Source organism: Hippocampus zosterae, chromosome 15 (genome assembly GCF_025434085.1).
Source record: "Hippocampus zosterae strain Florida chromosome 15, ASM2543408v3, whole genome shotgun sequence".
NCBI lineage: Eukaryota > Metazoa > Chordata > Actinopteri > Syngnathiformes > Syngnathidae > Hippocampus > Hippocampus zosterae.
In genome coordinates this window covers 9971028-9994583 of record NC_067465.1, presented here as the reverse complement: position 1 = coordinate 9994583, position 23556 = coordinate 9971028, and the positions used below count along the sequence as shown (strand labels likewise).

At 41.9% G+C, this 23556-nt stretch overlaps 1 protein-coding gene across 2 annotated transcripts in view; it reads right to left on the bottom strand.

The window, feature by feature from the left end:
* LOC127615982 (neuropilin-1a-like) overlaps nucleotides 1-23556 on the bottom strand; it is a 37777-nt gene that overhangs the window by 5034 nt on the left and 9187 nt on the right. For both annotated transcript variants that reach the window (XM_052087365.1, XM_052087366.1), the window contains 13 exons: nucleotides 22181-22362; nucleotides 18960-19187; nucleotides 17365-17535; nucleotides 16361-16527; nucleotides 10033-10188; nucleotides 8425-8569; nucleotides 7833-8008; nucleotides 7532-7687; nucleotides 5482-5626; nucleotides 5070-5222; nucleotides 4202-4246; nucleotides 1003-1143; nucleotides 343-653 (listed from right to left, as the gene is read on the bottom strand). In XM_052087365.1, the coding sequence (XP_051943325.1) occupies nucleotides 343-653; nucleotides 1003-1143; nucleotides 4202-4246; nucleotides 5070-5222; nucleotides 5482-5626; nucleotides 7532-7687; nucleotides 7833-8008; nucleotides 8425-8569; nucleotides 10033-10188; nucleotides 16361-16527; nucleotides 17365-17535; nucleotides 18960-19187; nucleotides 22181-22362 (2176 nt within the window). The remainder of the gene's footprint in view (nucleotides 1-342; nucleotides 654-1002; nucleotides 1144-4201; nucleotides 4247-5069; nucleotides 5223-5481; nucleotides 5627-7531; nucleotides 7688-7832; nucleotides 8009-8424; nucleotides 8570-10032; nucleotides 10189-16360; nucleotides 16528-17364; nucleotides 17536-18959; nucleotides 19188-22180; nucleotides 22363-23556) is intronic.

Sequence of the window (23556 nt, the reverse complement as noted above, 5' to 3'; positions counted from 1 at the left end):
AAGAAAGTGACAGTTTTAAGAATGCACCTGATGGCAATAGTTGATTTAGAAATACAGGAAACAGTCGCTCAGTTGTTTCACCTGTCATTAAAGCCGCTATTTTAAATTGTAGATGAAAGAAGCACTTGACCTGGCAGATTGGAATTACCAGCTTTTAGACCGATGGATTTATACATTTTAGTTTCATTTGACTATTAATATGAAAATTGCCACAACCACCGGGTTACTGTGCCAGAAAAAAAAGGAATCATAATTTCAGACTCTCCTTGAAGGCAGCACAAGGATGAGATAGACAGACAGACAGACGGACGGACAGATAAATTGATCGATCTTGAGACTTACTCGATAAGATCGACTGGATCTGGGTAGTAAAACTCGTCCCTCCCTCCACCGCGCCCCCTGGTGACCGCTAACTGTCCACAGGATGTTCCCCAGCCCCTGTTCCTCTTCCTCTTGCTCTTGCTGTCTGATGTGGAGCACACCGGGGTGCTGGCCCAACATGTGGTACCAGAAGGACACGCACAGGTCGGCATGAGGCGCCATCACGGGCAGACTGGACAACCGGGCCACTCTGTCCGTGTCTTCTCCGTCCTCTTCGGCATTTCTTAACGGAGAGGCGGTCAGATGCATCAGGATGAAGTTACCCGCGAGGCCTGCAGGGGGCAGCACAGAACAACAGATTGAGGAGGCAGTCAGGGATTGTGGACTCGAGTCTTGGGACGCCAAAGGCCCTTTCAAAATGTGGACACAAAGTATTGGGACACACCCCCACACAGTGAAACAGTCAAGAAAATGTGGATAAAGTGCTAACCAGTCGACAAACAAGACTTTCAAGTTTTAACATGAGTGTTACACACAATCAAATATTTTTCTTTTCAATTTTCTGTTCAGATTTGTGCGCAGCAGTTTGTTCCTCCTGAGCTGCCGTTTTCAAAAAGCTTCTTGCCGCTTCCTGAGAGAGCCAAAAGCAACAATGACAAGAAAGCCAAGCGCATGCGTTACCCGTGTGGTCGAGCGTCGGCGCTCTGCTTGCGGCCGGAGCTCCCGCGCCAGTCTGGATCAGCCACTCGGCACCCGAGCCCACTTCCGAGGTCCAGCCGCAGAAGGAGGCTAGGTCGAAGTTACAGGCAAACCATAAGTAGTCTGCAAGCCACAAGAACAACAAGTGGTTACGACATGGAAGCTGACACTGAGAAGCCAGCGGAAATGTTGGGTTTGACGGACACAAAGGCTCGAGGACACACATGATGCTCACTGGACACTTCATTAGATACACCAGCTGCATCAAAATATAAAGACAAAGAAATTGTTTTGCAATCTAGAAATAATTTTGATGACGCATGATTTTAATTCCAGCCATCCATTTTCTAATCCGTTTATCCTCACGAGGGTCTTCGGGCACTGGGCTACCCTGAACTGGTTGTCAGCCAATCACAGGGCACACATTGACGAACAATCATATGCGCTCACAATGAAACCTAAGGACAATTTAGATTGTCTGCCACACATGTTTTTGGAATGTGGGAGGAAACAGGAGTACCCGGAGAAAACCCACACAGGCATGGGGAGAACATGCAAACTCCACACCGGAAGGCCTGAGCCTGAATCGAACCCTGCACATCTGCACTGCGAGGCCGACATGCTTACCAGTTGTCCTCCGTGCTGCCTGCGCGATTTTACTATCAGTCAAAATAATCATGATTTTTTTTCCCATAATCGTCCAGGCAGACAATGTTTAGTCAGTGGTGTTAAAGTGCTCTACAGCTTTTCCATGTTTACGGTTGTGATGGGAAAGGTCTGTGGGTGTCATAGGAAAAACTAAATCCTTCTGCAGATGCAAAGCAGAGAGGCGAGGAGAGCAGAGACACTCCATGAAAGGTCAAAGATGGGCACACTTGATACCGTCATGCTAATAACATGATTGCCTCACTCAATTTTTTTTGCCCAAGTCAGATTTTTATTTCCAGGAAATTATTCTCCATAGTCAAATGCAGATGTTACGAAAGTGCCTGTTTCAAAGACACAAAATTAGTGCGACAGTCATGCTATCAGCGTGACGATATGACACATGATAACAATAATAATAATACATTTTATTTATAAGCGCCTTTCAAGACACCCAAGGACACTCCAAAAACAAAACAATATGGGTTGAGCAGCGGCAGCCAAATGCACCAGCGTTCAATCAACCCAGTGACATACAAATATCAAATTCATTAGGAATTAACAATTGCCTACAAACTAATTTGAGTTGTATCACCGTCATCGTAATGCAACTCTCGTTAAGAATAAATTGGCACGGTGGACCACTGGTTAGTACGTCCACCTCAAAGTGGAGCTTTTATGGGTTCCTGGCCTTCTTTTGTGGAGTTTGCATGTTATCCCCATTGCCTGCTTGGGTTTTCTTCGGGTACTCAGATTTCCTCCCACATTCCAAAAATATGCACAGTAGGTTCATAGATCACTCTAAATTGTCTGGAGGTGCGATTGCGAGTGTGAATGGTTGTTTGTCTATGTGTGCCCACCGATTGGCTGGCAAGCGGTTCAGGGTGTATCCCTTGTGCCTGCAATCAGCTGGGATTGACGCCAGCACATCCACGACCCTTGTGAGGATAAAGTGGTTGGATGGATGATTTGGGTTTTTCCCCTTATGGATCATAGTCGTGCAAATCTCATCATTAAATCATATTTTTTCAGATTTCCTTTTCAAGGAAAAAGGTTATAAAAGTGAGAGTTGTGTATTTTTTGAGGGACAAAACAAATAATTTCAGCATAATCAAAGCAAGCGGCGTAAGAATGCAGTAAACGAGGCTACGCTCAATTTCTTATTTTTCATTGGATTGTTTTATATCTTTGGCCGCCACTTGTTTTTTGTTTTTTTTTCCCAAACAAATATTTGAGGTAATTGTCACTTGACCAATAAATACACTTGATTGATTGTGGCACATTACCACCAGCATACAAATACGTGTTACATCACTGCGGGTCGGAACACAACTCTGACATTAAGCCAGGACAACGTACAGACAGCCAAAAACATTCTGCTGTACATTTGTTGCCATTTTAAAGGTGTTTTGTTTGCTAAGAATATGCAGGGATGAGCTGCTCAAGTCCTGCTGAATCCGGGCTGCTGTCTTGCAGAGAGCTTGGGGCTTGTTCTAATTGATACCCAGGAGGCTTTCATCCAGCTCTTAAGGAGGAAAAAAAACCTCACAGCTTTTCTCTTGTCTTTTGCATTTTGCTCACCTCTTCCATCTTTCTTACTCTTTTGTTGTTCAAACTTTCAACATTCAAAAGAAGCAAGGGTTGAACTCGGGGACGTCCCGAGGGTTTCTCCAACTTCCTGTTATTATTGTTTGTGTCCCATTGGGACACTTTGAACATGTTGCGTGTTGATAACCCAAAAGACTTAATCACAACCTAAACCAAAATGCTGTCTTTTTATCAGACTCTTTAATAGTGTGTGTGTGGTTTTTTTTTTTGTTAGTTTTTTTTTTAGGTCAAGGGTCAATTAATGTACAAAGCACACAATAACCTGCTCTGCCAAAACATTTAGAAGTTTTTTGAAATTCGAGAAAGCAACTATGAATTAAGAGGTACCAAATTATTAAAAAAACTCAAAACAAGAACAAACATCAAGCAAAGAAGTGCATCTAGCAAAGGTGTTAATATGTGGAATAATCTCGAAACTGACCTAAAAATGAGTAAATCGCCTGCTGATTTCAAAAACAAATTCAAAAAAATAGTACAAACAACCTACATCAATCAGAGTTAAAATGATAAATTCTAAACATTAAATATAATGATAAATCAGAACTAAGTTGATAAATAAAGAAACACATAACGGGGTAGGACTAGATACGTTTTTTTACTTCATCCTACTCCCTTGAACATAATAACTGTGTTGAATGAAGACTGATTTCTTTCTTTTTACTTTTTTATCTACCTTATTTTCTGTCAAATTATTACTGTATATGTTTTATGTTCAATAAACAAACAAACAAACAAACAAAGGGTCGAGAAATGTCAGGTAGGATTTTACACTCTGCTGGTGCAAACCACTTTTTTTCTGCATATTTTTTATCTTAAAAAAAATCTAATGTAAAGTTAAGACATACAAGTTTGGCCAGCCCTGCTCTTAATGGCATGGAACAGTTCAATCTAAATATCAAGATGGAGGAAAAGGCGGCAGGAAGCTGACCTGGTAGGAAGTCCACCTCGGGGTCAAGGGGCATGACGTCTCCTGCTACATGCACATGGAACACACAAGAAAGACACCGTTAAGTGTCAGTGCTTTGTAATTTTTTAAAAACCATGGATGTTTCTTCCAGTGAATAGACATACAATAAGTAACCTTCTCGAAAATAAACGGAATTAATCCATGAAGATTCACATAATTTTCTAGAATGAAAAAATATGTTCTCTGGAAAAGTAAAGTTTTTTTCCTTTATAAGAATAATTTTAATTGAAAAAATAAATCCCAGCATCTTTCCAAAATCATTAAGAAATTATATTTTAAAAATTCCACTAACAAATGGAACCATTTTTTTTAACTCTCCCAAGCACTCTTTTTTTCCTCATAAAGATGTCTCGTCAGAAAATTGAAAATGTTTCAAGAAAAACTTGCCAAAAAATAAAAACTACAAACATCATTGTAGACAATGATAGTGAATATATTAGTATCATCATCATAACTTTTTTTTCCCGGAAAAAAAACTTCCTTTCAAAAAATTTGATTTTCTTTCAAAAAAAATATATTTTTTCTCAAACCGTACTTGTCCATTTTTTATTAAAAAAATATTTTTACTTCAAACAAGACAAATTCTCTGCAATTTTTATTAAAAAACAATGTATGGCATTTTTAATCTTAAAATAATTGTATTAGGTTATCTTAATCTTAATCTTAATCTTTAAAAAGATATACTATGGCAATATTTGGTGACTTGGCATTTTTAATAGTGTTTCCTCAGTTGAGCTGGAATCTGTCCCAGCTGACTTAAAGCCAGAGGCAGGGATACACACTGAATTGATCGCAAGCCAATTACATGAAAAAAAAAAAAAAAGCTGACCTGTTGCAGAGTCATAGACGGGAAGGTCTGTGTCAGTGTTGGCAGACGGCGTGGTGACGGGCACCGTTTGGGCCGACACTGTGGTCGCTCCAAATGTGGTGGAGGGGACTGTGGTGGTGATCGGTGTGGTGGGCAAGGCCGTGGTCGTGATTTCTGAAGAGAAACAAACAAAAAAAGTCAGACACAATTTATCCTGATGCCTATGAAGCCTAAAATTGTTCACCGAAAGAATTATCTGCTGTGATATGACAAAAACATGAAATATCGCTTTGAAAAACCTCTTTTGCCACACTTAAGAAGAACTCAGCAAAGATAGGCTATCATTGGCTAACACAGCTAAAAAAGGCTAACACGGGCTACGCAAGACAGCCTTTCGCAACAATGACGTTCGTTTGCATCCATGTTTACGCACCGTCCAGTTCGCAGCCCAGCAGCTCCAGTCGTAGGCCCACCCCCTCCATGGTGGCCCTTTCCGGGTAGATTCGGATGAAACGGGTCTGCAGAGGACCCACCGACCTCAGCTCAGGTGTGTCGTGATTCTGATTGCCAGAGAAGATCTAAGGACCACAGAAGAAACGGCCACAAATTAACCAGGGATTTCATGACTGATAATTCACTCAGCTTTTGCGGAAGAAACGTGTATAACGCCTGTCGGGATTTTGAAGGGGATGTGCATCGTAAAAACTTGCAAAACGCTGCCTTAAAACGTTGACTGGTGTAGAATTACAGTAAAATAAACTGGAAAAAAAGACTTGTCTGCAAGGGGTGCGCCATCATTAGAATGTTGGAGACAATTGTTTAACTTATAAAATTTGGGAAAGGCTACCTTAAAGTACTTACTAGTACAGAGCATATTACTGGATAGTCAGTATGAGGGAGGAACATGCAGTTCACAGTCTACCAGCGGGAGTGAGACACCCAAGACCCCCTACAGAGCATCCCCCTCTCGGCGCCACCATCTGGAAGGCATGGAGCAGGATGTGGTTCCAGAAGGGCGGGCCCAGGAGATGTAGTGGAGTGTGCAAAGCAATGATATAGATTTCCTCTCTAGGGTAAGAATGAAAGCAGCTCCATAGACCCCAGGGCCTTTTTCAGGGGTCTTATTTAATGTGCTCATTCTACATTCCAAACAAACTGCACCTGTCAATCAAGTTATGTACACACCTCATTCTACAACAGAAACCACTATGGTGTACAGTTGCAAGAACAACCATGTTTTGACCTCAAGAAAGACTAACAGCAGGCCAACGGGCACTAAAACGCAGATAAGCGATGTTAACGCTGTTTGGAAATATTAAAACAAACAGATAAATGTGACTCAAGTGTAAGACAAGAGGCTAAAACACAGCCAGGCGAGGCTAAAATGAGGCCTAGACGGGTTAAAACAAAGCTAAGATAAGCGGAGCACGAGGCAAACAATCTAAAACAAAGCTAAAGATATTAAAGCAGACAAAAACTACAGATTAAACTATAAAACAGAAGATAAAATGAGGCTAAAAGAGATGCTAACACAAGGCTAATACAGTAAAGGGTAAAACACAGCTAAAGATTTCTGTAATAGACAAATGCAGCAGATAAAACTGATTAGTAGATTAAAGTAAAGACTGAGGCAAAAACATAGCATGGAGAGGTGGCCCCGAGGTTAATGAGTTGAAGATGGTAAGATATCTAAGAGAGGCGAACATTTTATTTTACACAGTTAAAATGTTATTTCGACAGAAGAGCGTCACTGAGAGCTAATTTCTCCACAATCATCACTTGTTATCATTATACCTCGTGCATCCAACGCTCAATTCCTGACATTTTCCTCTCACAAGTCTTTGTCTTAACTCGCATGGAAGAAGCCATTGTGAGAAATTAACATTCCCAAGAACACAGCTGACATGTTTTTAACCGCGTCTCTGGACTCGAGTCTATGTGCCATGAATAATAGATGTTTGTTTCACGTCAACCAACTCTAATCTAAAATGGACTCCCTCTTGGCATTAGTGTAGCACTGCCGCTTAAAAAAACATGAAAGATGAAGAGATGATTAAGGAACCAAGGGAAACAAAACTCCAAAGTCCTCGTGAAGGTAAACCAGAGTTATTCAATGTCAATTTTATGTCGCCGATTCTGGAAATGTGAGTCCAAAAAATGTTTGAAATGAGACACCGACAGGTTTGGAGCTACACACAACTTAAAAAACACACATAATCGGCTAATACATGCTAACTGACGCTAACGCCAGCTAAGAACAAAGTTAGATATGCAGATGAAACTGACTAACTAGTAGAAAGAGTGACTAGCTTAGGCTACAACACAGCTAAGAGAAGCTACTATGAGGTTAAAACAGAGCTAAAGACAATTAAAACAAAACAAAAAAAAACAGTGCAGATAAATGACAAAGGCTAACATGGGCTAATGTTAAACTCGAAGCTAAACGGACACAAGCACACTGTTTTCAGCTTCTGTGGACTGACCTTAGACTTGGTGGTGTTTTCCTCGTTGACCATGGTCCAGTCTTCTCCATTCAGACTGTGTCCCACCTTGAACTTCTTCATGAAGACATTCTTGTCATAGTGTTTCCCACCCTGAATCACCACGCCGGTGACCATCTTGTCCTGGCCCAGGTCCACCTGACAAAATGAAGCAGTCACTGTGAAAATGTTTTACATTACTGCTAACTCAATCAATTGTAACCATATCAACTCAAACCAAAAAAACAGACCCGACTCTTATCCCTAAACCCTAACCCTAAACATAGTCAGGTAAGGTTATCACCTGGAGCCATTCATTCTTGAAAGGCTGCTTGGTCTGTTGGCCGGTCCATCCTGACCTGCCCGTCAACAAACGGGCGTTCTCAGCCACCCAGCCTCGGTTGGCATAGGACGAGGCGCTGATCTGACTGTCCGAGATCTGACCGGACACCATGCCCAACATTCCTGAACATGGGTAGTCTGCATGGGGAAGAAAATGGAGGAATTCTTGAATTGGACTGTCTGGGGCACAGACATCATATATAATAGACATTACGTTGAGTGAGTTGGCTCATTGCTGCAACACACAACTGTAAAAACTCCTGAATTGTGGTATTTGTAAGTCAAAGTATCACTGTCTGATTTCAATGGTCGGTCTGAATCGAGAGCATCAATATGGTCGAGAACATGTTGCGAGTTGAAATGTCATCTCAGGGGCGTTTCAGTCTGTCGAACAGACTTGCTGGCTGTTGCATTCGAGGCCACTCGACCCAGAGGCTACTCTTCAATCTGTTCGACAGAGTGGACGCTTGGTTTTCCAGCAAATACACTCACACATCACTTTGGTGTGGAGTTTTTTCATTTGAGAGAGATGAGAAAACTAGCAAATGGATGACCTGAGGTTCGACAGCCGTAGAGCTCGAAGCGCATGCAGATGCCTTGTTGCCAGGACATGGGCCGGATACGAATGTAGCGGGCCAGAGTCGGCTTGGGCAGTAAGGAGAGAGCCTCGTCTGTCGGGTTGTGGTTCCCTTGGAAGATCTGAAAGTGAGATGGAAGCAATGTTATTTATCTCAGATGGTTAAAAGGTGTAGTCAAATTTTTGGGGCGGAAGGGAATTTGGAGTTAGTCTTTAATCTGATAAACGTCATTCTGTGTTGGTAGCAATTAGAAAACAAAAAATCTTGGACATGTTTGTCTTTGAAGGACCCCTGGAAACAACCAAAATGAGCCTTGAATGGCCACTTTGAAAAAAGATGACTAGCTTCTTGTTTGTTTCTCAACATTACTTCTACATTTTTTTGGGGGGGGGGGGGGGCTACTGTTGATGGTGTATGTCTGCTAAATTTCATGTTGCCAAGTCAAAATAGCTGAGGGCGTTGACTTTTCCAGGAATTCACAAAATAACTTATTAGAGTTTTGTGTTCAATAATCATCAAAATTGGGCGTCAAACTTTTTTTGTATGTCCTAGTTTTCGTACGATGTGCCTTTCAGTGAGTTTTTCTTTCTTATTTTTGTCGAAAAATACTTTTCAGACATCTGCCTCAGTTTTGTGCAAAAAAAAAACACTGCATAACTCGGCTGTTTAGTTCCCAGAATTGATGAGCGTTCAGCCAAAGCATTTTGTAAATTGTGTGAAAGGGTTCAGCATACGTCAAATTCTACACTGAAGCTTTTATTCACAAAACACGGTAATGTCAAGCCTCCCAGTTTGCTCTGCAACACTCAAGCAACATCTGCCCAACACCTTGTCAAAGGTCAGACCTTCAAAATAAAAGCAGCATATAATAAATATAATAGACAACCAAATTTGTCAACATTAATACCCATAGGGTTATTAGTAATGTTCATTGTGTGGTATTTAAGATTGTATCTGGATTTTGATTGTATTTTGCTTTCATGTTACATTGTCATTGTTGTCGTCGCCTTATATCAGCCATGTTCCTTAAGGCGGGGGGAATGGGTGTGGGGGTTGGATGGGGGGGAGCATTTACATTTTTTAAATTAATTCATGTACACTGTCTAACTATAACAAATAAAAAGAAAAATAAAAAGTTTCATCACACTATTGGATCACATGATGGCTTATTTAACAGTTGCACTCAATAAACAAGCAAAAAATAGCGTGTGGCTGCTAAAGCACCACAGCTCCACAAAAAAAGATTGGTGAAACTGTTGTAGATATGCCTTTATTTTAAAAGGCTTGGCTTTTGATAGGATGTGACGCCGATGTTGCCACAATTTGTCTCAGTGTGACAAATCAAACAGGGAGGCCTGATATTGCCTTGAGTCTCAGTTTTTTTTCTGTTTTGTTTTTAAAGCTACAGTTACTCTCTATTAAATTAATTTTTTGTTACTATTTTGGCTGTGTGGAACAGATAAATTCAGATTTACATTTACATGGGATTTTGTAAAATGTGGTTTTAGTCAGACCTTCTGGAAGGGACAACTCATGAAAACCGAGGTTCCGCGCTCCAAAAAAATGACTTGAGTGAAGGTTGACCTTCTGTTTGGAGCCGTCCTTCACTGTCACCCAGTCCTCGCCGTTGGAGCTCAGGTCGACCTTGTAGGACCGGACAAAGTAGTGCTTCTTGGTCTCTTTCGAGATGGCTCCTTGTGTGCTGATGGCCGTGATGAACCTCAGGAAGCCCAAATCCACCTAAAGAAGAACAGCAACGGTAATTGGCCGAGAGATTCTATCGGAGCACGACATCAATTTGAACCACACAGATGGATAGTGCTTAACTGCCAAACATTTGCGTTTCTGTCATCTCTTGTGGGAGGAACATGGCACCCAAGTTTGACAAATCACCATGCAACATGAAATTCTATTAACATAATGCCGACCTGAAGGCGCCCCCCGGCTGGCAGAAATGTAAATGCCATAAGGCTTGTCGTGATGCATTTCTGATGCAGTGAGTGGATGCTCGTGCATGTGTGTGTCACATAAGAGCAATGTGCGGGAGTTTGTCGCCCGCTACAACTGTACATGCATGCGTGGGAACGAACTCTGCAGCAATTATACGGCTGTCTGCACGCATCACTAATGACTAGTGCCTGACCTCTACCACGTGTTGTTTTGTATGCATTAGAATGTGTGTGAGTGTGTGTGTGTTTGTAGACTGAGAGCTTTTGTTGTATCAACTTTACTTGGCAGTGAGCAAAATAAGGGCATTTATTTTATAATGCCATCGCTCCCACAGTGCATGCAATTGTGTGTATTTGTGCGTGTCAACACACGGAAAACAAGTATGTCCTGTTAAAATAAATGGCTCACAAGAGAAAAATGACATCAGAGCGACTCCGGGCTACATTTTTATTGCACACGGAATGAAAATGTGATCTTAGAAGAACGCCAGATATGCTGGAGATGTTTTATCTACTCGGATTAGAAGAGAGAGATATTTATCATCAAAGACGACGTATGAAATATGCAGTATCAGTCAGTCAGTCAAATGGTATAACTTATCTGAAATGAGGAATATTTCACGAGGTCGAGAATGCGGGCTTCCCAGCGCCCGTCTTATCGCTGAACATTTCCTCAGATGCTGTTCACGCTTGCGCTGAAGCTAATCTATTTTCCGACATGACATGTGCATCGTACTGTCGAAACGCAAGAGTCTCCAATATGTCCTTATTATGTCATTGTTACATCTTACAAACGCCGTGTTTTGGATGGAAATACATGCCGTTTTCAGTCATCCAAGTTTGGCGGCGTGCAGCAACTCACCATTTGGGGTGTTGCCCTTCTGTCAAGGATAAGATAAGAACTTCAAATTTGGCAGAAGTTGGATAAAATCTCCAGTACTTTTAGAGAGGGCTCTGGCCTCCCTTCATTTCAGCATAGTGCCCGAGTTAAAAAAGGAAAATAATCTGAAGAGTTAGTCTTTGCAGGAGCCCTGAATGTTGTCCAAAATTCCCCTAAAACGGCGTTTAAAATTTTAAATGACAGCCTTCCTGTGTCTTTGGGTGTGGCTTCTTGCGACTTTTTTTGTGGGTTTGTCAACAAACACTCTTGTCTCTAAGTGAAATGGCGGCTGAATTTAAAAAAAAAAACAAAAAAACCCACAATAATTTAGTGAATGATAGGTCTTCAATTTGATCAAAGTGGTCTTCAAAAAAGGTTTTAAAAGCAGCTCTGCGAGAGGGACAGCAACATCTTCCTCTGCCCGCCAGCTGTTGCCGTCGTTATTTTGCGTTTCAGTACGGTAGCAGGTCGGAACTACATTCCGAACAGTTCCTGCACCCATCCATCCAGTGAGGCTAATTGATCTTCCATCTTTCAAACCCTTGGCAACGTCGCGGCTCACGTACACACTTTCAAGTAGCGCAGGATACGGGCGGCTCTCGCTAGCAACATGGCGAAATGGAACGGAAAAAAAACAAAGCAAAACAATGCTTTTCTTCCTGCCAAAACAGGATGCTGCCTCTGGTGATAGGGAGAGAAAAAGCTTTAGTTTGAAGTTTCTTGTAAGACCCGCGATTCTAGACGATACTGTTGCGGAACACATCTCTTTAAGGCTATTTAAACACTTAATTAATGTAAATCATTTTAGATTTTTGATATTTGTGTGCTTAGTATGGTTTTCCTTCCTTCTGATTTTCATCGGACATGTTACGTTGATTGGTACCTCTACATACGAACGTCTGTTCATACGAAATTGTCAAGTTATGAAAGGCCTCAACAGGAAAATATTGCCTTTTGTTACAAAAGACATTTCCAGATAAAAAAGTTAAAAAATACAGGATGGGCTGCTGCTCGCAGCTCTGAATTTCCTGAATGCAACATACTTCGAGCTGCTCTACCATTGGCTACCATATAGCATCTTCCTGGCATCCTATTCGCCAAGAGGGACTTCTACCGTACGTGTCTATGCGCGTGTGTTTATGCAGCGACCTCGTCATTCGCCCCTAGGGTGTTCCGATAGTTTTACGTAAATGTGAATCAGCCAGATAAAATGTTCACCAGTCGGACAGTCACTCACTATGCTGATGTTTGCCTTGGACATCTACGAAGGATTGTTAAAAGCTGACAAAAGCCAACGTCCTTCGATCAGTTCTTTACAAAACGCCAGGCAAAAAACACTTCTGAGAGAGAACATGAAGCTAAGTGGGTGAATTTCGCGAGGGTTGGAACGGATTAGGGCATTTACATGGAAAATGCGCCTACTTACAAAATTTTCTAGTTAAGAAATTTCTTCCAGACCAATTAATTTTGTAACTAGAGGCACCACTGTATCGTGATGTCGTTCTCTTTATGGAAATATCGCTAAATATGGTAACTCGCAATAACATAGTATGTTGTTTGATGGGGGCGGCCCGGTAGTCCAGTGGTTAGCATGTCGGCTTCACAGTGCAGAAGAGGTACCGGGTTCGATTCCAGCTCCGGCCTCCCTGTGTGGAGTTTGCATGTTCTCCCCGGGCCTGCGTGGGTTTTCTCCGGGTGCTCCGGTTTCCTCCCACATTCCAAAAACATGCGTGGCAGGCTGATTGAACACTCTAAATTGTCCCTAGTTGTGAGTGTGAGTGCGAATGGTTGTTCGTTTGTGTGTGCCCTGCAATTGGCTGGCAACCGATTCAGGGTGTCCCCCCGCCTACTGCCCGAAGACAGCTGGGATAGGCTCCAGCACCCCCCGCGACCCTAGTGAGGATCAAGCGGCTCGGAAGATGAATGAATGTTGTTTGATGGCAAATTTAATTTTGTTAAATTGTTGATAAAAGAATAATGTTAATCGGTTGAGGATCATGTTTACTGCTGTCAAAACAGTACACTACAGACGGGACATTTGAGCCACGTTTTTTTCGGTGGCTGTACATGTATGGTTTGCTCCATTCATGTTCTGTTTCAAGAACTATTCAAATGTAACAGTTGGATTAAGCATGGCTTAAATGGTCATGCCTGCAGGGTGGCGGAGAGGGGATGTAAAACTGTTGCGCAAGTGGCATTTTGTATGGTTTCATTTGTTATACCAATTAACCATTCAAAAGAGTTGAGAAAGGGGAGCGCCCCCCCTTGCCGCAGAGGAAGCACTTATGACATACTTATTTTATTTATTTCTGAATTGTGTTGATACAAGTTCATTCAAGTTACTTTTTGGACATTGACTCTCCACAGGCCGTGACATTTGACAATGTTCATGGGAGGCTTTTTTTTTGGTAGTTGAACTTTTCACAAGGCGGTGCACACACGAGGCCCAAACATCTTCTCCAGATGGCAACATCTTCCTGATGGCGTCAAAGAGATCCTCAGGACGTCTATAAATACCTCTGGCAGTTCAGTGGGGGAAAGGAAGCCTTTCCTGGGCTTTCTTTGCATTGTGGCTACAATAGCAATGTAATTGTGCGATGCTAAAGATTCAAGACCGGAGACTTTTTCAGACCTTAAAGGTCACTTTGATCAAATGTAAGAACTCTCCCTAAATAATCCTTATCATTGTTACCTAATCGTTTAGTCCAGCATTTAAAGCCATGAGCTGAATTTTCGTAATTGTTCTTGATTTACAGAAAAGTAGGTGGCGACTTAATTCCAAAAGGAAAACGTAGGTAGCCTAGTTGACAACAGTTGTGAACCACTGCTTTAAAAAGTCTCTCGAATGGATCCGAGCTAAGAATTGCCCGTGTTGTTCAGCGAAGGCCACAACATGGCGAACCTGGGCGACCACTCTTCATTCATCTTCCTTGAAGGGTAAAAGTTGCAATGGCCCGCTAACATGCTCTCCTCGCCTCACCCACAAACATGCGAATAATTCATGGAGCGCCATTCATGTTTTATGGAAACTAGTTCGAGTGGAGCGGTCACAATGTTGCGGTGATGTCACACTGACATCTTTAAACTGATGATCACATAAGAACGGAGGAGTTGACCTCAATCTTTAAAAGCCTGTGCTGCAAACTCAAACTGTAACATAGCAATGATGTCATTCATTTTTGCTTGTTTAAATGAAACAATTACAGTTCACAAAAATGCATTTCATTTTCACAAAGTTCAAGCAGCAATCGAGTTCAGCGTGCTTTAATCTTGTGTTGGCTAACAAATGGGCATTTATAGGAGTTTAAATTTAATTTTGGTAGACAACCAACCTGGATTAGACACCAGTCAATCAGCATCTGACTCATGCTGGGTTTACACTAAACAATTTTCACACTCTCAGACTTTAATTTTTTTTCCTGGCTTAAATTGAGGCAGAGGTGGTACCGTCCTGACAATATGCCATGACGTGCATGTATTCTGTAAATTCAACTGACTCACTTTCTTTGACAGGAAACACACTTTAAAACTCATTCAGGAGCTGCCAGTTCCGGACAAAGTCTGAAAAGACGTTTAAAAACGTCTTTGGGAGTGAATGAGTTAAGAGTTCCAATTAGATTATGACTATAACCATGTTAAAGCATTCGCTTCGCTTCCAATGACTTGAGTCAGTTTCAGCGATGTCACTTTCCATCAACTTAAAATGGTGCAAGCAAACTAGAGGGCTTTATAAATGTTTCAAAATGAAATGATGACACACGCAGAAAAAAGTCCAGCCAAATGCCCTGAAAACGAGAAACAAACCTTTTAACCTCTCTGATTGTCCGCTCAATTCCCAGAGGGTCGTTCGGGCCCAGTAGCCCGTGAGAAGTCCCCAGACAGACAATAGAGCATCAGCACCACCGCTAATACTCTACCCACGCCAACTTCCTGTCCATTTCCTGTTTCCTTCGCCATTGTGCGGCTTCCTCGATGAGTTCCTGACTTGCACAATGGGAGCAGGCCTCGAGACCGCCTCCGTCTCAAGGGCCGATCATCCTTAAAAATATCTGTTGGACCCTTCGGACCGAATGTAGTTGGACAGTCTCGCTAATATCCAGTTGCATAAAAAAAGTTAGATCTATTCAGGCATATTATTCGGGGAACTAAATTCCCATTTGGGGTGCTTGAACATATCCAGTCGGTTGCTTTTCGGTCTTGCAATTTTCTCAGGGTGACTGTAAGCTAAAGTGCCACATGCGCGTAAACAGGAACGAGCGCGAGCGCAGACAATGCTATGGCAAGCAGCTTCGCCATGAAAATTTCATGGAGATTTTCCGCTTTAACGTGCAGGAGAAATGCTGCAAATGAGTGAACAATGTTCAGGTTTTGCATCAACAATGTTCTCGCCGCATGTGAACAAAATCTCTACGGTGTTGTTTGGCTTCAAGCCGAGGATTGGCCAAAAAATGACATAATTACTGTTGTCATTTTTTTTAGTTTTAATCCAGTTGGGAGGTGGAGAGCATCTGACGACTGGAAAGCTCACTTTGAGAGATGCTTGAGGATATTCTCGATATTCTCCAGTTCATTGAATCGATGGCCAGCGACTTTGAGAGCCAAACCAAACTTTGAAACCCTACCCAAATTTTCAAATTGACTTGACTAATGCTAATCTAATATCCTACCTTTGTCTTAATACTCTAATTTAAAACCCTAAACAGAGTTTGAAACATTAATATAGGATTGAAACTGAAAACCTGTCTTGAAACCCTAATTTAAACCAAAACCCTGTCTGAAAACTATAATTCTGGCTTGAAACCTACCTCGAAAACCCTAACCCTTTCTTGAGACCAAAATGACACACGCCTTCATTTGAAACGGCAATTTCAAAACCCTAATTCTCAAATTCAAACCCTAACCCATGTTTGAAACCCTAAAGCTTTTTGTCAAAACCCTACTGTGAAACCTTGGCTCAATTTTGAAACCCAAACTTAGGCTTGAATCCCCAACCCTTGTTTGAAACCCTAAAACTAGTTTCAAACGCTAACTTCCACTTGAAACGCGAATTTGAACAGTGCAATCAGAAGGTGGAGGAACTGACCTGGATCCACTCGCGAACAGTGTCACCGGATGGCGTCCATCCATTTTGCTGATAGTTGAGGCGAGAGCGTTCCGGCGACCAGTTATTGTTGTACTGCGACGAGGCGCTGATTTGCTCGGAGGAAATCTCACCCGACTCCATACCCAGAGGCTCCGAGCACGTGAATTCTGACACAAGCACACAGCAGCCAACGTTAGGGCTTTGACCTCCGCCAAGGCTTCGGCATTTGCCAGTTGGCCCTTTCACACTAACAACGTTCAGTGCAAATGGCAACGACACAAAATGCAAGGTTAACTTGGCCTTGGAACCCTAATTTCTAAACCTAACTCTTGCATTGCGCTATCCCTGGCTTCAGACCAAATTTTTAAACTCTAACCAAACACCAATTTGAACTATCCCAGCCGTCTTCGGGCAGTAGGTGGGGGACACCCTGAACTGGTTGCTAGCCAATCGCAGGGCAAATTCCACATACGGAGGCCAGAGCTGGAATTGAACCCGATAACTCTGCACTGTGAGGTCAATGCGCTAACCACTTGCCCACTGGGCCGCCGTAACCCAAACCCTTGTTTGAAACCTGATTGACGGCTTAAAACGCTACCCCTGGTTTTAAACCCTGTTGTCAAAACGTAACCTCACCTATCTTAACAAATAGCTAAGGAACTCTAATTATTCTCTGAAACCATAACTTGAAACCCCAACTCTGTTTCAAAATCCCAAATTGAAAACAAATTTCAGCAAATTTTGTCTTCAAACCCTAATTTGAAACAATTTGAAACCTAGTTCGAAACCCTATCTAGGCCTTGCAATCCTAACCCTGACTTTAAACCCTCATTTTGAATTCGAACCCTGTCTTGAAACCTGAATTTGAAAGCCTCACCTTGGTTTGGAACACTGTGAATGAAACACTTCCCTTTTGGTTGAAACCCTAACCCTTGTATCAAGGTGCCTAGATTGGTTTTGAAATGATAATGCAGTCTTGACACCGGACTGTGAAGAAAGATCACCTTGTTGCGTGTTTCCTTGGGGGAGGCCAGTGTCTCTGATGGTGTAGTTGGCGGAGAATCCCTCCTTGGTGATGGCCGTGTCGGTCGTGATGGTCATGGACAGGATGCCCGTGTAGGAGATGACGCGGCCCGGAGACGTCTGTCCGCAGTAGCGCCCAATGTGGGGACCCACTGATGAGCACGAAGCACAAATTTAAAAAAAAAACATCCATGTTTTCTTTTGATTCGGACTATTTGGAGTGACCGTGACATCATCAAAATTCTAAAAAGTGAACCTGCATTGACTCACTCACGGGGTAACGCACCAACTCCCTGGCTAATCCCGGCTTCACATCGTACTTTTTAATTCCAACACTTGCTTGGAACCTTAACCCAGCTCTGTAAACTTCCTTTAAAACCCTACCCGTGTCTTGAAAACATACTTTGAAACTAATCCAGACTTCAAAGCATATTCCAAACTCCGAGAAAGAAGCACTCTTATTTCACTTCGGGATGTGACAATTGCACATTAATTGAGATGAACACAAAATTAGTAATTATTTTTAAACCGACGATCATCATGTCATTTATCATGATAAATATTATCTTTCAAAAAAAAAAAAAGAAATCTCGTCATAGTCATCAACGAGGTTTGCATGCCAGCTGGCGGCATCTCCCTTAACGCATTGTCACACTCGCAGCTCCGCTAATCTGCGAGGATTAATGTCGTCATCGCTGCCAGCTGCAAGCAATGCCGTTCACAATCTGTGACGGATTATACGTGGAATTACGACAGTTTTATCAGGAGCGCGGCATTCACGCCGCCAGCCTACGTGCTGTTGCCGATGCAACAATTATGCACCGAAGATAAAAGACAAGATTCTATCATTTGCCTTAAATTACTATAAAAGATACCCGATTATTTCCCTGGTTGGGAAAAGCAGCAGTGTATTTAAGGGAGGTGTTTATTTTTCTTAAATAAACTTCTTTTTTTTTTTAACTTGCGTGGCTAAGGGAGGTATTTATCTTAATTACGGCTACTACCAGTTGCTTATACTGTTGGGAAAAAGGATGGATCTATTTCAGGGAGGTCCATCCATCCATTTTTTTGATCCGCGCTGGAGCCTATCCCAGCCGTCTTTGGGCAGTAGGCGGGGGACACCCTGAACCGGTTGCCAGCCAATCGCAGGGCACACAAAGACGAACAACCATCCGCGCTCACACTCACACCGAGGGACAACTTAAGAGTGTTCAATCAGCCTGCCATGCATGTTTTTTGGGGGGGTTGAGAGGGGGGGGGGGATTTGGGAGGCAACCGGAGTACCCGGAGAAAACCCACAACAGGCAGGGGGAGAACATGCAAACTCCATACACGGAGCTGGAATCGAACCCGGTACCTCTGCACTGTGAGGTCGAAGCGCTAAACACCGGGCCGCCCTATTTCAGGGAGGCGCTCATCGTAAATCATTACACTTACTACGCGTTTATTTCCTGATGAAAAAGGGGACCCATTTGTTTGAGGGAGGTGTTCATTTATCTTCAATCTAGCCCCTTCCCCATTTGGATAAGGGGAAGCTTTTCTATGAGGAAGGCATTTATCAGAACTAGATCCTAACCCGCAGGATATCCGTCCCAGATCTCCAACCAGTCATAGCGGCACAGCGCCCCCGGTGGCGGTGTGGTATCGGGTTCCATGTCGAAGCTGTCGAACTCCACCAAGATCTCGGACATCTTGGGAGCGAAGATCATAAAGGTGCACTCCAGGTTGTTGGGGTACTTGTCGGGGTAACCCGGCGTCTTGATGACCCCCGAGGGAGCCGTGAAGTTCCTGGAACATTCCTGACCTGTCGGGAATGAGATGCAAAGGAATGTTTTTAAAATGGGGAAAGGGTGTTTAAAGTGTCAAAGTGTGTGTTTGGGAGGGAACAAAATTGATGCTTGGGTGACCGCCTACCCCCCCAAGGGCCAACACATGTTTTCACATAAATGTCACTTTGCCTTTTAATTGGGGGAAGCAGCTCTTATTTACAGCTCTCTCTTGTGACAACAGAAATAATGCCGCCAACTATTCTTGCTGTTTGTTCAGATTCACTTCTGCAGCTGGATTCGTTCACAGATACCTTCAGGGTCTCAAAGACAGTCAGATCTTCCACAACTCTCGCAACAACACCGCGGCAGCAAACGGGTTGCGTGTTGCGTTTGGTTTGAGCCTTATGCCGAACCGAGCCTTTCTGCTTGGTCGCTCCTCATCAACTTTTCTCATCAATCACCACGCCGCCATTTTAATGACACCACCTGTATCATGGAGTAGTGTGTGCGCGCGCGTGTGAGTCACGTTCACTTGGGGTGAGACACTCCACCGGGTCTTGACTTCATTTTCGGGTCCTAAGCTCTAAGTCAGTTGGTTTCTCAGTTGTATCGAACAGCATGTGACGCATTCCGAAGACATGTTGCTATTATGTGTGTGTGTGTTTCTCGAGAAGAGTCACACTTGGGGCATGTTTCCCAGTGGGAATGTTCACTTTAATGTGTGACTCATCATGCAGTCGCGGACCATCCACTGAGTGTGTTTTTAACGTTTTTTTTAATTTGGTCCCGACTAAAAGGGACATTTATCGTTAAAGATACAGCGATTGTTGTCAAATATACATTTTACGATGCTCTGTGTTTATGTTTCTTGACCAATCTCGCTTATTTACCATTTATTTATGGCCGTTTGCATCTATTTATTTATTTATTTATTTATTTTTAAGAGCACATACTGTGGCTTGATATCAGAGTGTACCTTAAAACAAAACAAAAAATATATACAGTATATATATATATATATATATATATAAATAAAGGAATGATATTATTAGTGCAAAAAAAAAGAAAAAAAATCTGTATGTAACAATATGAAGAGGTGAAATAGTATATTGCAAATACTGAGTGTACGAAGTCCATGGTGAGGTTTTGTTTTGTTTTTTCCCCTGAGGTGAAGACTTCAATTTAAACGTCTTTATGTGGCGGCTCACCAACGTGTAAACTCAGCATGGAGGAACTGGGTGGAGATGAGATACGGAACCCACAATTTCCTTGCCTTCAGTATGACCTGACTGTTTATGTTGTGTAACTGTGACCGATGGTCCCGACACAACAATTTTCCTGTGGAATCGATTAAATTTGGTGTAACAGTAGGCCAAAAACTCGGCTTGGATATATAAGGTTTTTAAATTGATGCTTCTGAAAATTGTCATTTGAAAAGTGATTGAAGTGGAAATATAGACAAAGATCATTTTTACATTTTTTTATCTAAATTGCTGGTTTCGATCATTTTATTTGAGGGTTTTTCATCAATTATTGCCTTCTGTTTGCATATTTTTTTCTTAGCACCGCTTCCCACAATGTTATTTTTCTGTCACACTGCGTGTATATATTTATTTTTGCAATCGTGGTATTTTCGATGACGTTTTTCATATCACTGTTTTGTTTTGATTATTTTTTTCTATATTTCTGTGCTCTGAAAAGTTGTGTTATTTTATGTTGTAACACAGCAGAAGATTGACTTTAAAATGAAAACTGCCTACAGGAAATGCTCCAATATTTGACCTAACAAAAGAATTTTAAATTCAGATACAAACTAAAGACGAGTTATGATCAAATCCAAAAAAAACTTTTTTGGGATGTAAAATTGTAAGATCTTTTGACACATTTTCCCTCTTTACGCAAATAAAGGGAAACCACGGGATAGACATCATTAATCGTGTGATGGCGCCATGGTAAAGGTGAAATATACACTGCAATCGACACACACTCTCATGCGGTCCAACTTCTTCAACACCGCCGCATTCTTTGTCAGGTCATTCCTGCTGCATTCAAGGACAAACTGACCATTAGCCAAGCGGGCCGAGGATCCCGCGCACCTGCCTGCTACAAACACACGCAGGCACGCAAACAGCTCCTCATCGGGGAAATGTATTCAAAAACGGTCATCTTTTATCAGATTTGAGCATTCATATCTTTCTAAGAGCAGATTTTTGGTCATTCGACGGTGTTATTAAATATATGTCGGTGATATTTGGTGAGTGGCAGCTTGGTGAAAGCAGGATCGATCCCAAGGGAGGCCAACGAGTCGAAAAGGCAGCGGGAGACGTTGACATTTGCACAAGCTCGTTAATCATGTTCAGTTAGCGTGACCACAGGAAAAACCTAATACACGAGCGCGCCATTTTTCACATTCTTTTCTCTTGTTTTGCATCGTGTTGATTTTTAATTCAGGTTTTTGGTTGCTTTCGATATTGTTGCAGCGATGATCCAAAATTGTTCTTGTCGGTGCTTTTTCTGTACCGGTATTTTCTTTCACGTTTTGTCCGCTGTTGATGAGATATTGTCCATCACGGTTTTGCAATGTTTTTTTGGGGGGGTGCCTGCCGTTTACCATAATGTCACTTCGGATGTATTTCTATATACTGTAACCGTACATATTTGATTGTTTTTAATTCTGCTTTAATCGGTTTTCTGAATTTCATTCTGTTTTGTGTGTGAGTTTTTTTAACCTCCATTTCTTATTTTCAATAATGTTTTTTTCCCCGTTTTTTCCTTTTTTGGGGGGGGGGCTTCTTCAGTGTCTCTCCTTTGTTTTTCCTCATTTATTATTTCCTAACCCTTTCTATATTTTTTATATTTTCTACATTTTATTTCTATATTTTCTATATCGCTGCTTTATATGATCCTGATTCATCTATAGAATGAATATTCAATAGATTTTTTTTTTCTTCCAGGAACGTTTTCTATGAGGTTGCCTTCTCTATGACGGATGTTTTTGTCAATCACTCACTCACTCACTGGCACACACCTGTCTTGAAGACCTCGTAGCGTACGGAGAATCCGGCTCCATGCGTCTCATAGTCAGAGACGAACTTGATGAGGAGCTGCTCGCCGCTGGAGATGATGGGCGAGGGTGCAATCTTGCCACAGAATTTGCCCAACATGGGTGCCTGTTCATCCTTACCATTGTAAACCTCCACGTAGTCATACCTGAAGGTGACACGCAGGGAGATTAGTGTGGGTACAAAAAAAAATTATTTCCCCAAAAATACATTTCCTTGAAATAGGACTTCTTTCTTTGACATTTTTTTTCCTCAAACGAAAACACCATTTTATTCTTTGAAAATATAAATTATCTTCAAGGGGAAAAAAATATATTTCCTTGTTTAAAAAAATACCTATACATTCACAAAAAAGAAGTGACACAACGCAAGGATCTCATTATCAATTCAGCACACCCAAACAATTCCCAAGTGCAGCCGCTTGTGCCCGACAAAAGGCCGAAAATACCTTCGGGTCGGACCTTTGGGCAAACCTTGTCGTCTTATGACGATGCACATTCTTGAAGACAGTAAGTGCCATTCTTCAAGTCAATGCAAAATGCATCGATATCAATAAAAGAAGGCCTCGCTGGAGAAAAAGTGGGCTAAAGTCATATGACACCCCCAAAGACACAGGAAACAACGGCCGATTTCATGAGACAACAAGGGGAGACTGTTAGCGAATTAGCGTGTTGAGCGGTGTGAGGCAAATCAGGAAATGGCAGATTGGAACTTTAAGTGCAGTTAAGAGAGGCAAACTTGTTAGGAGGCGCACATCTGGAAGGCATAACCACACAACTCACACATAACGCTATGAGTCACACTGGTCCACTTTCACTGGAATTACTGTAAAAGGTTTCGAAAAAAAGGGAAAAAAAAGAGGGAAACTGTTGTAATACGCATGCCAGACCTTTAGTTGGCGATGTGACTTGGATTGGTCTGTAAACTACCCAAATACACGCAGGTCCACATTGATCATGATATTCGTCTCGAATTATGACATTATTGATTATGATTCACTCCAATGAGTATGTGAAGAGCTTTACTCTTAATGACGGCACAATACAATTCAGTCCAATTAAGATTCCATCAACACCAGTTATGACAATACGACTCATTTAAATGAAGAAGCAAAACAATTTACTCCAATTAGGATGAAAGCCATTCAATTTTTTCTATGGTACGATTCACTCCAAATGAGATACAACACAACTAGTGTGCAACGATTAATCAAGTAATACAAATCGAATGCATTTTGATGATTGATTCATCGTTTTGATACGTAGTTTCAGTTATCATGAAATTCTCAAAATTTAACAGTAAATATTTACTTCCAAGAGCAATGATCGAACTTTTTTTCCTG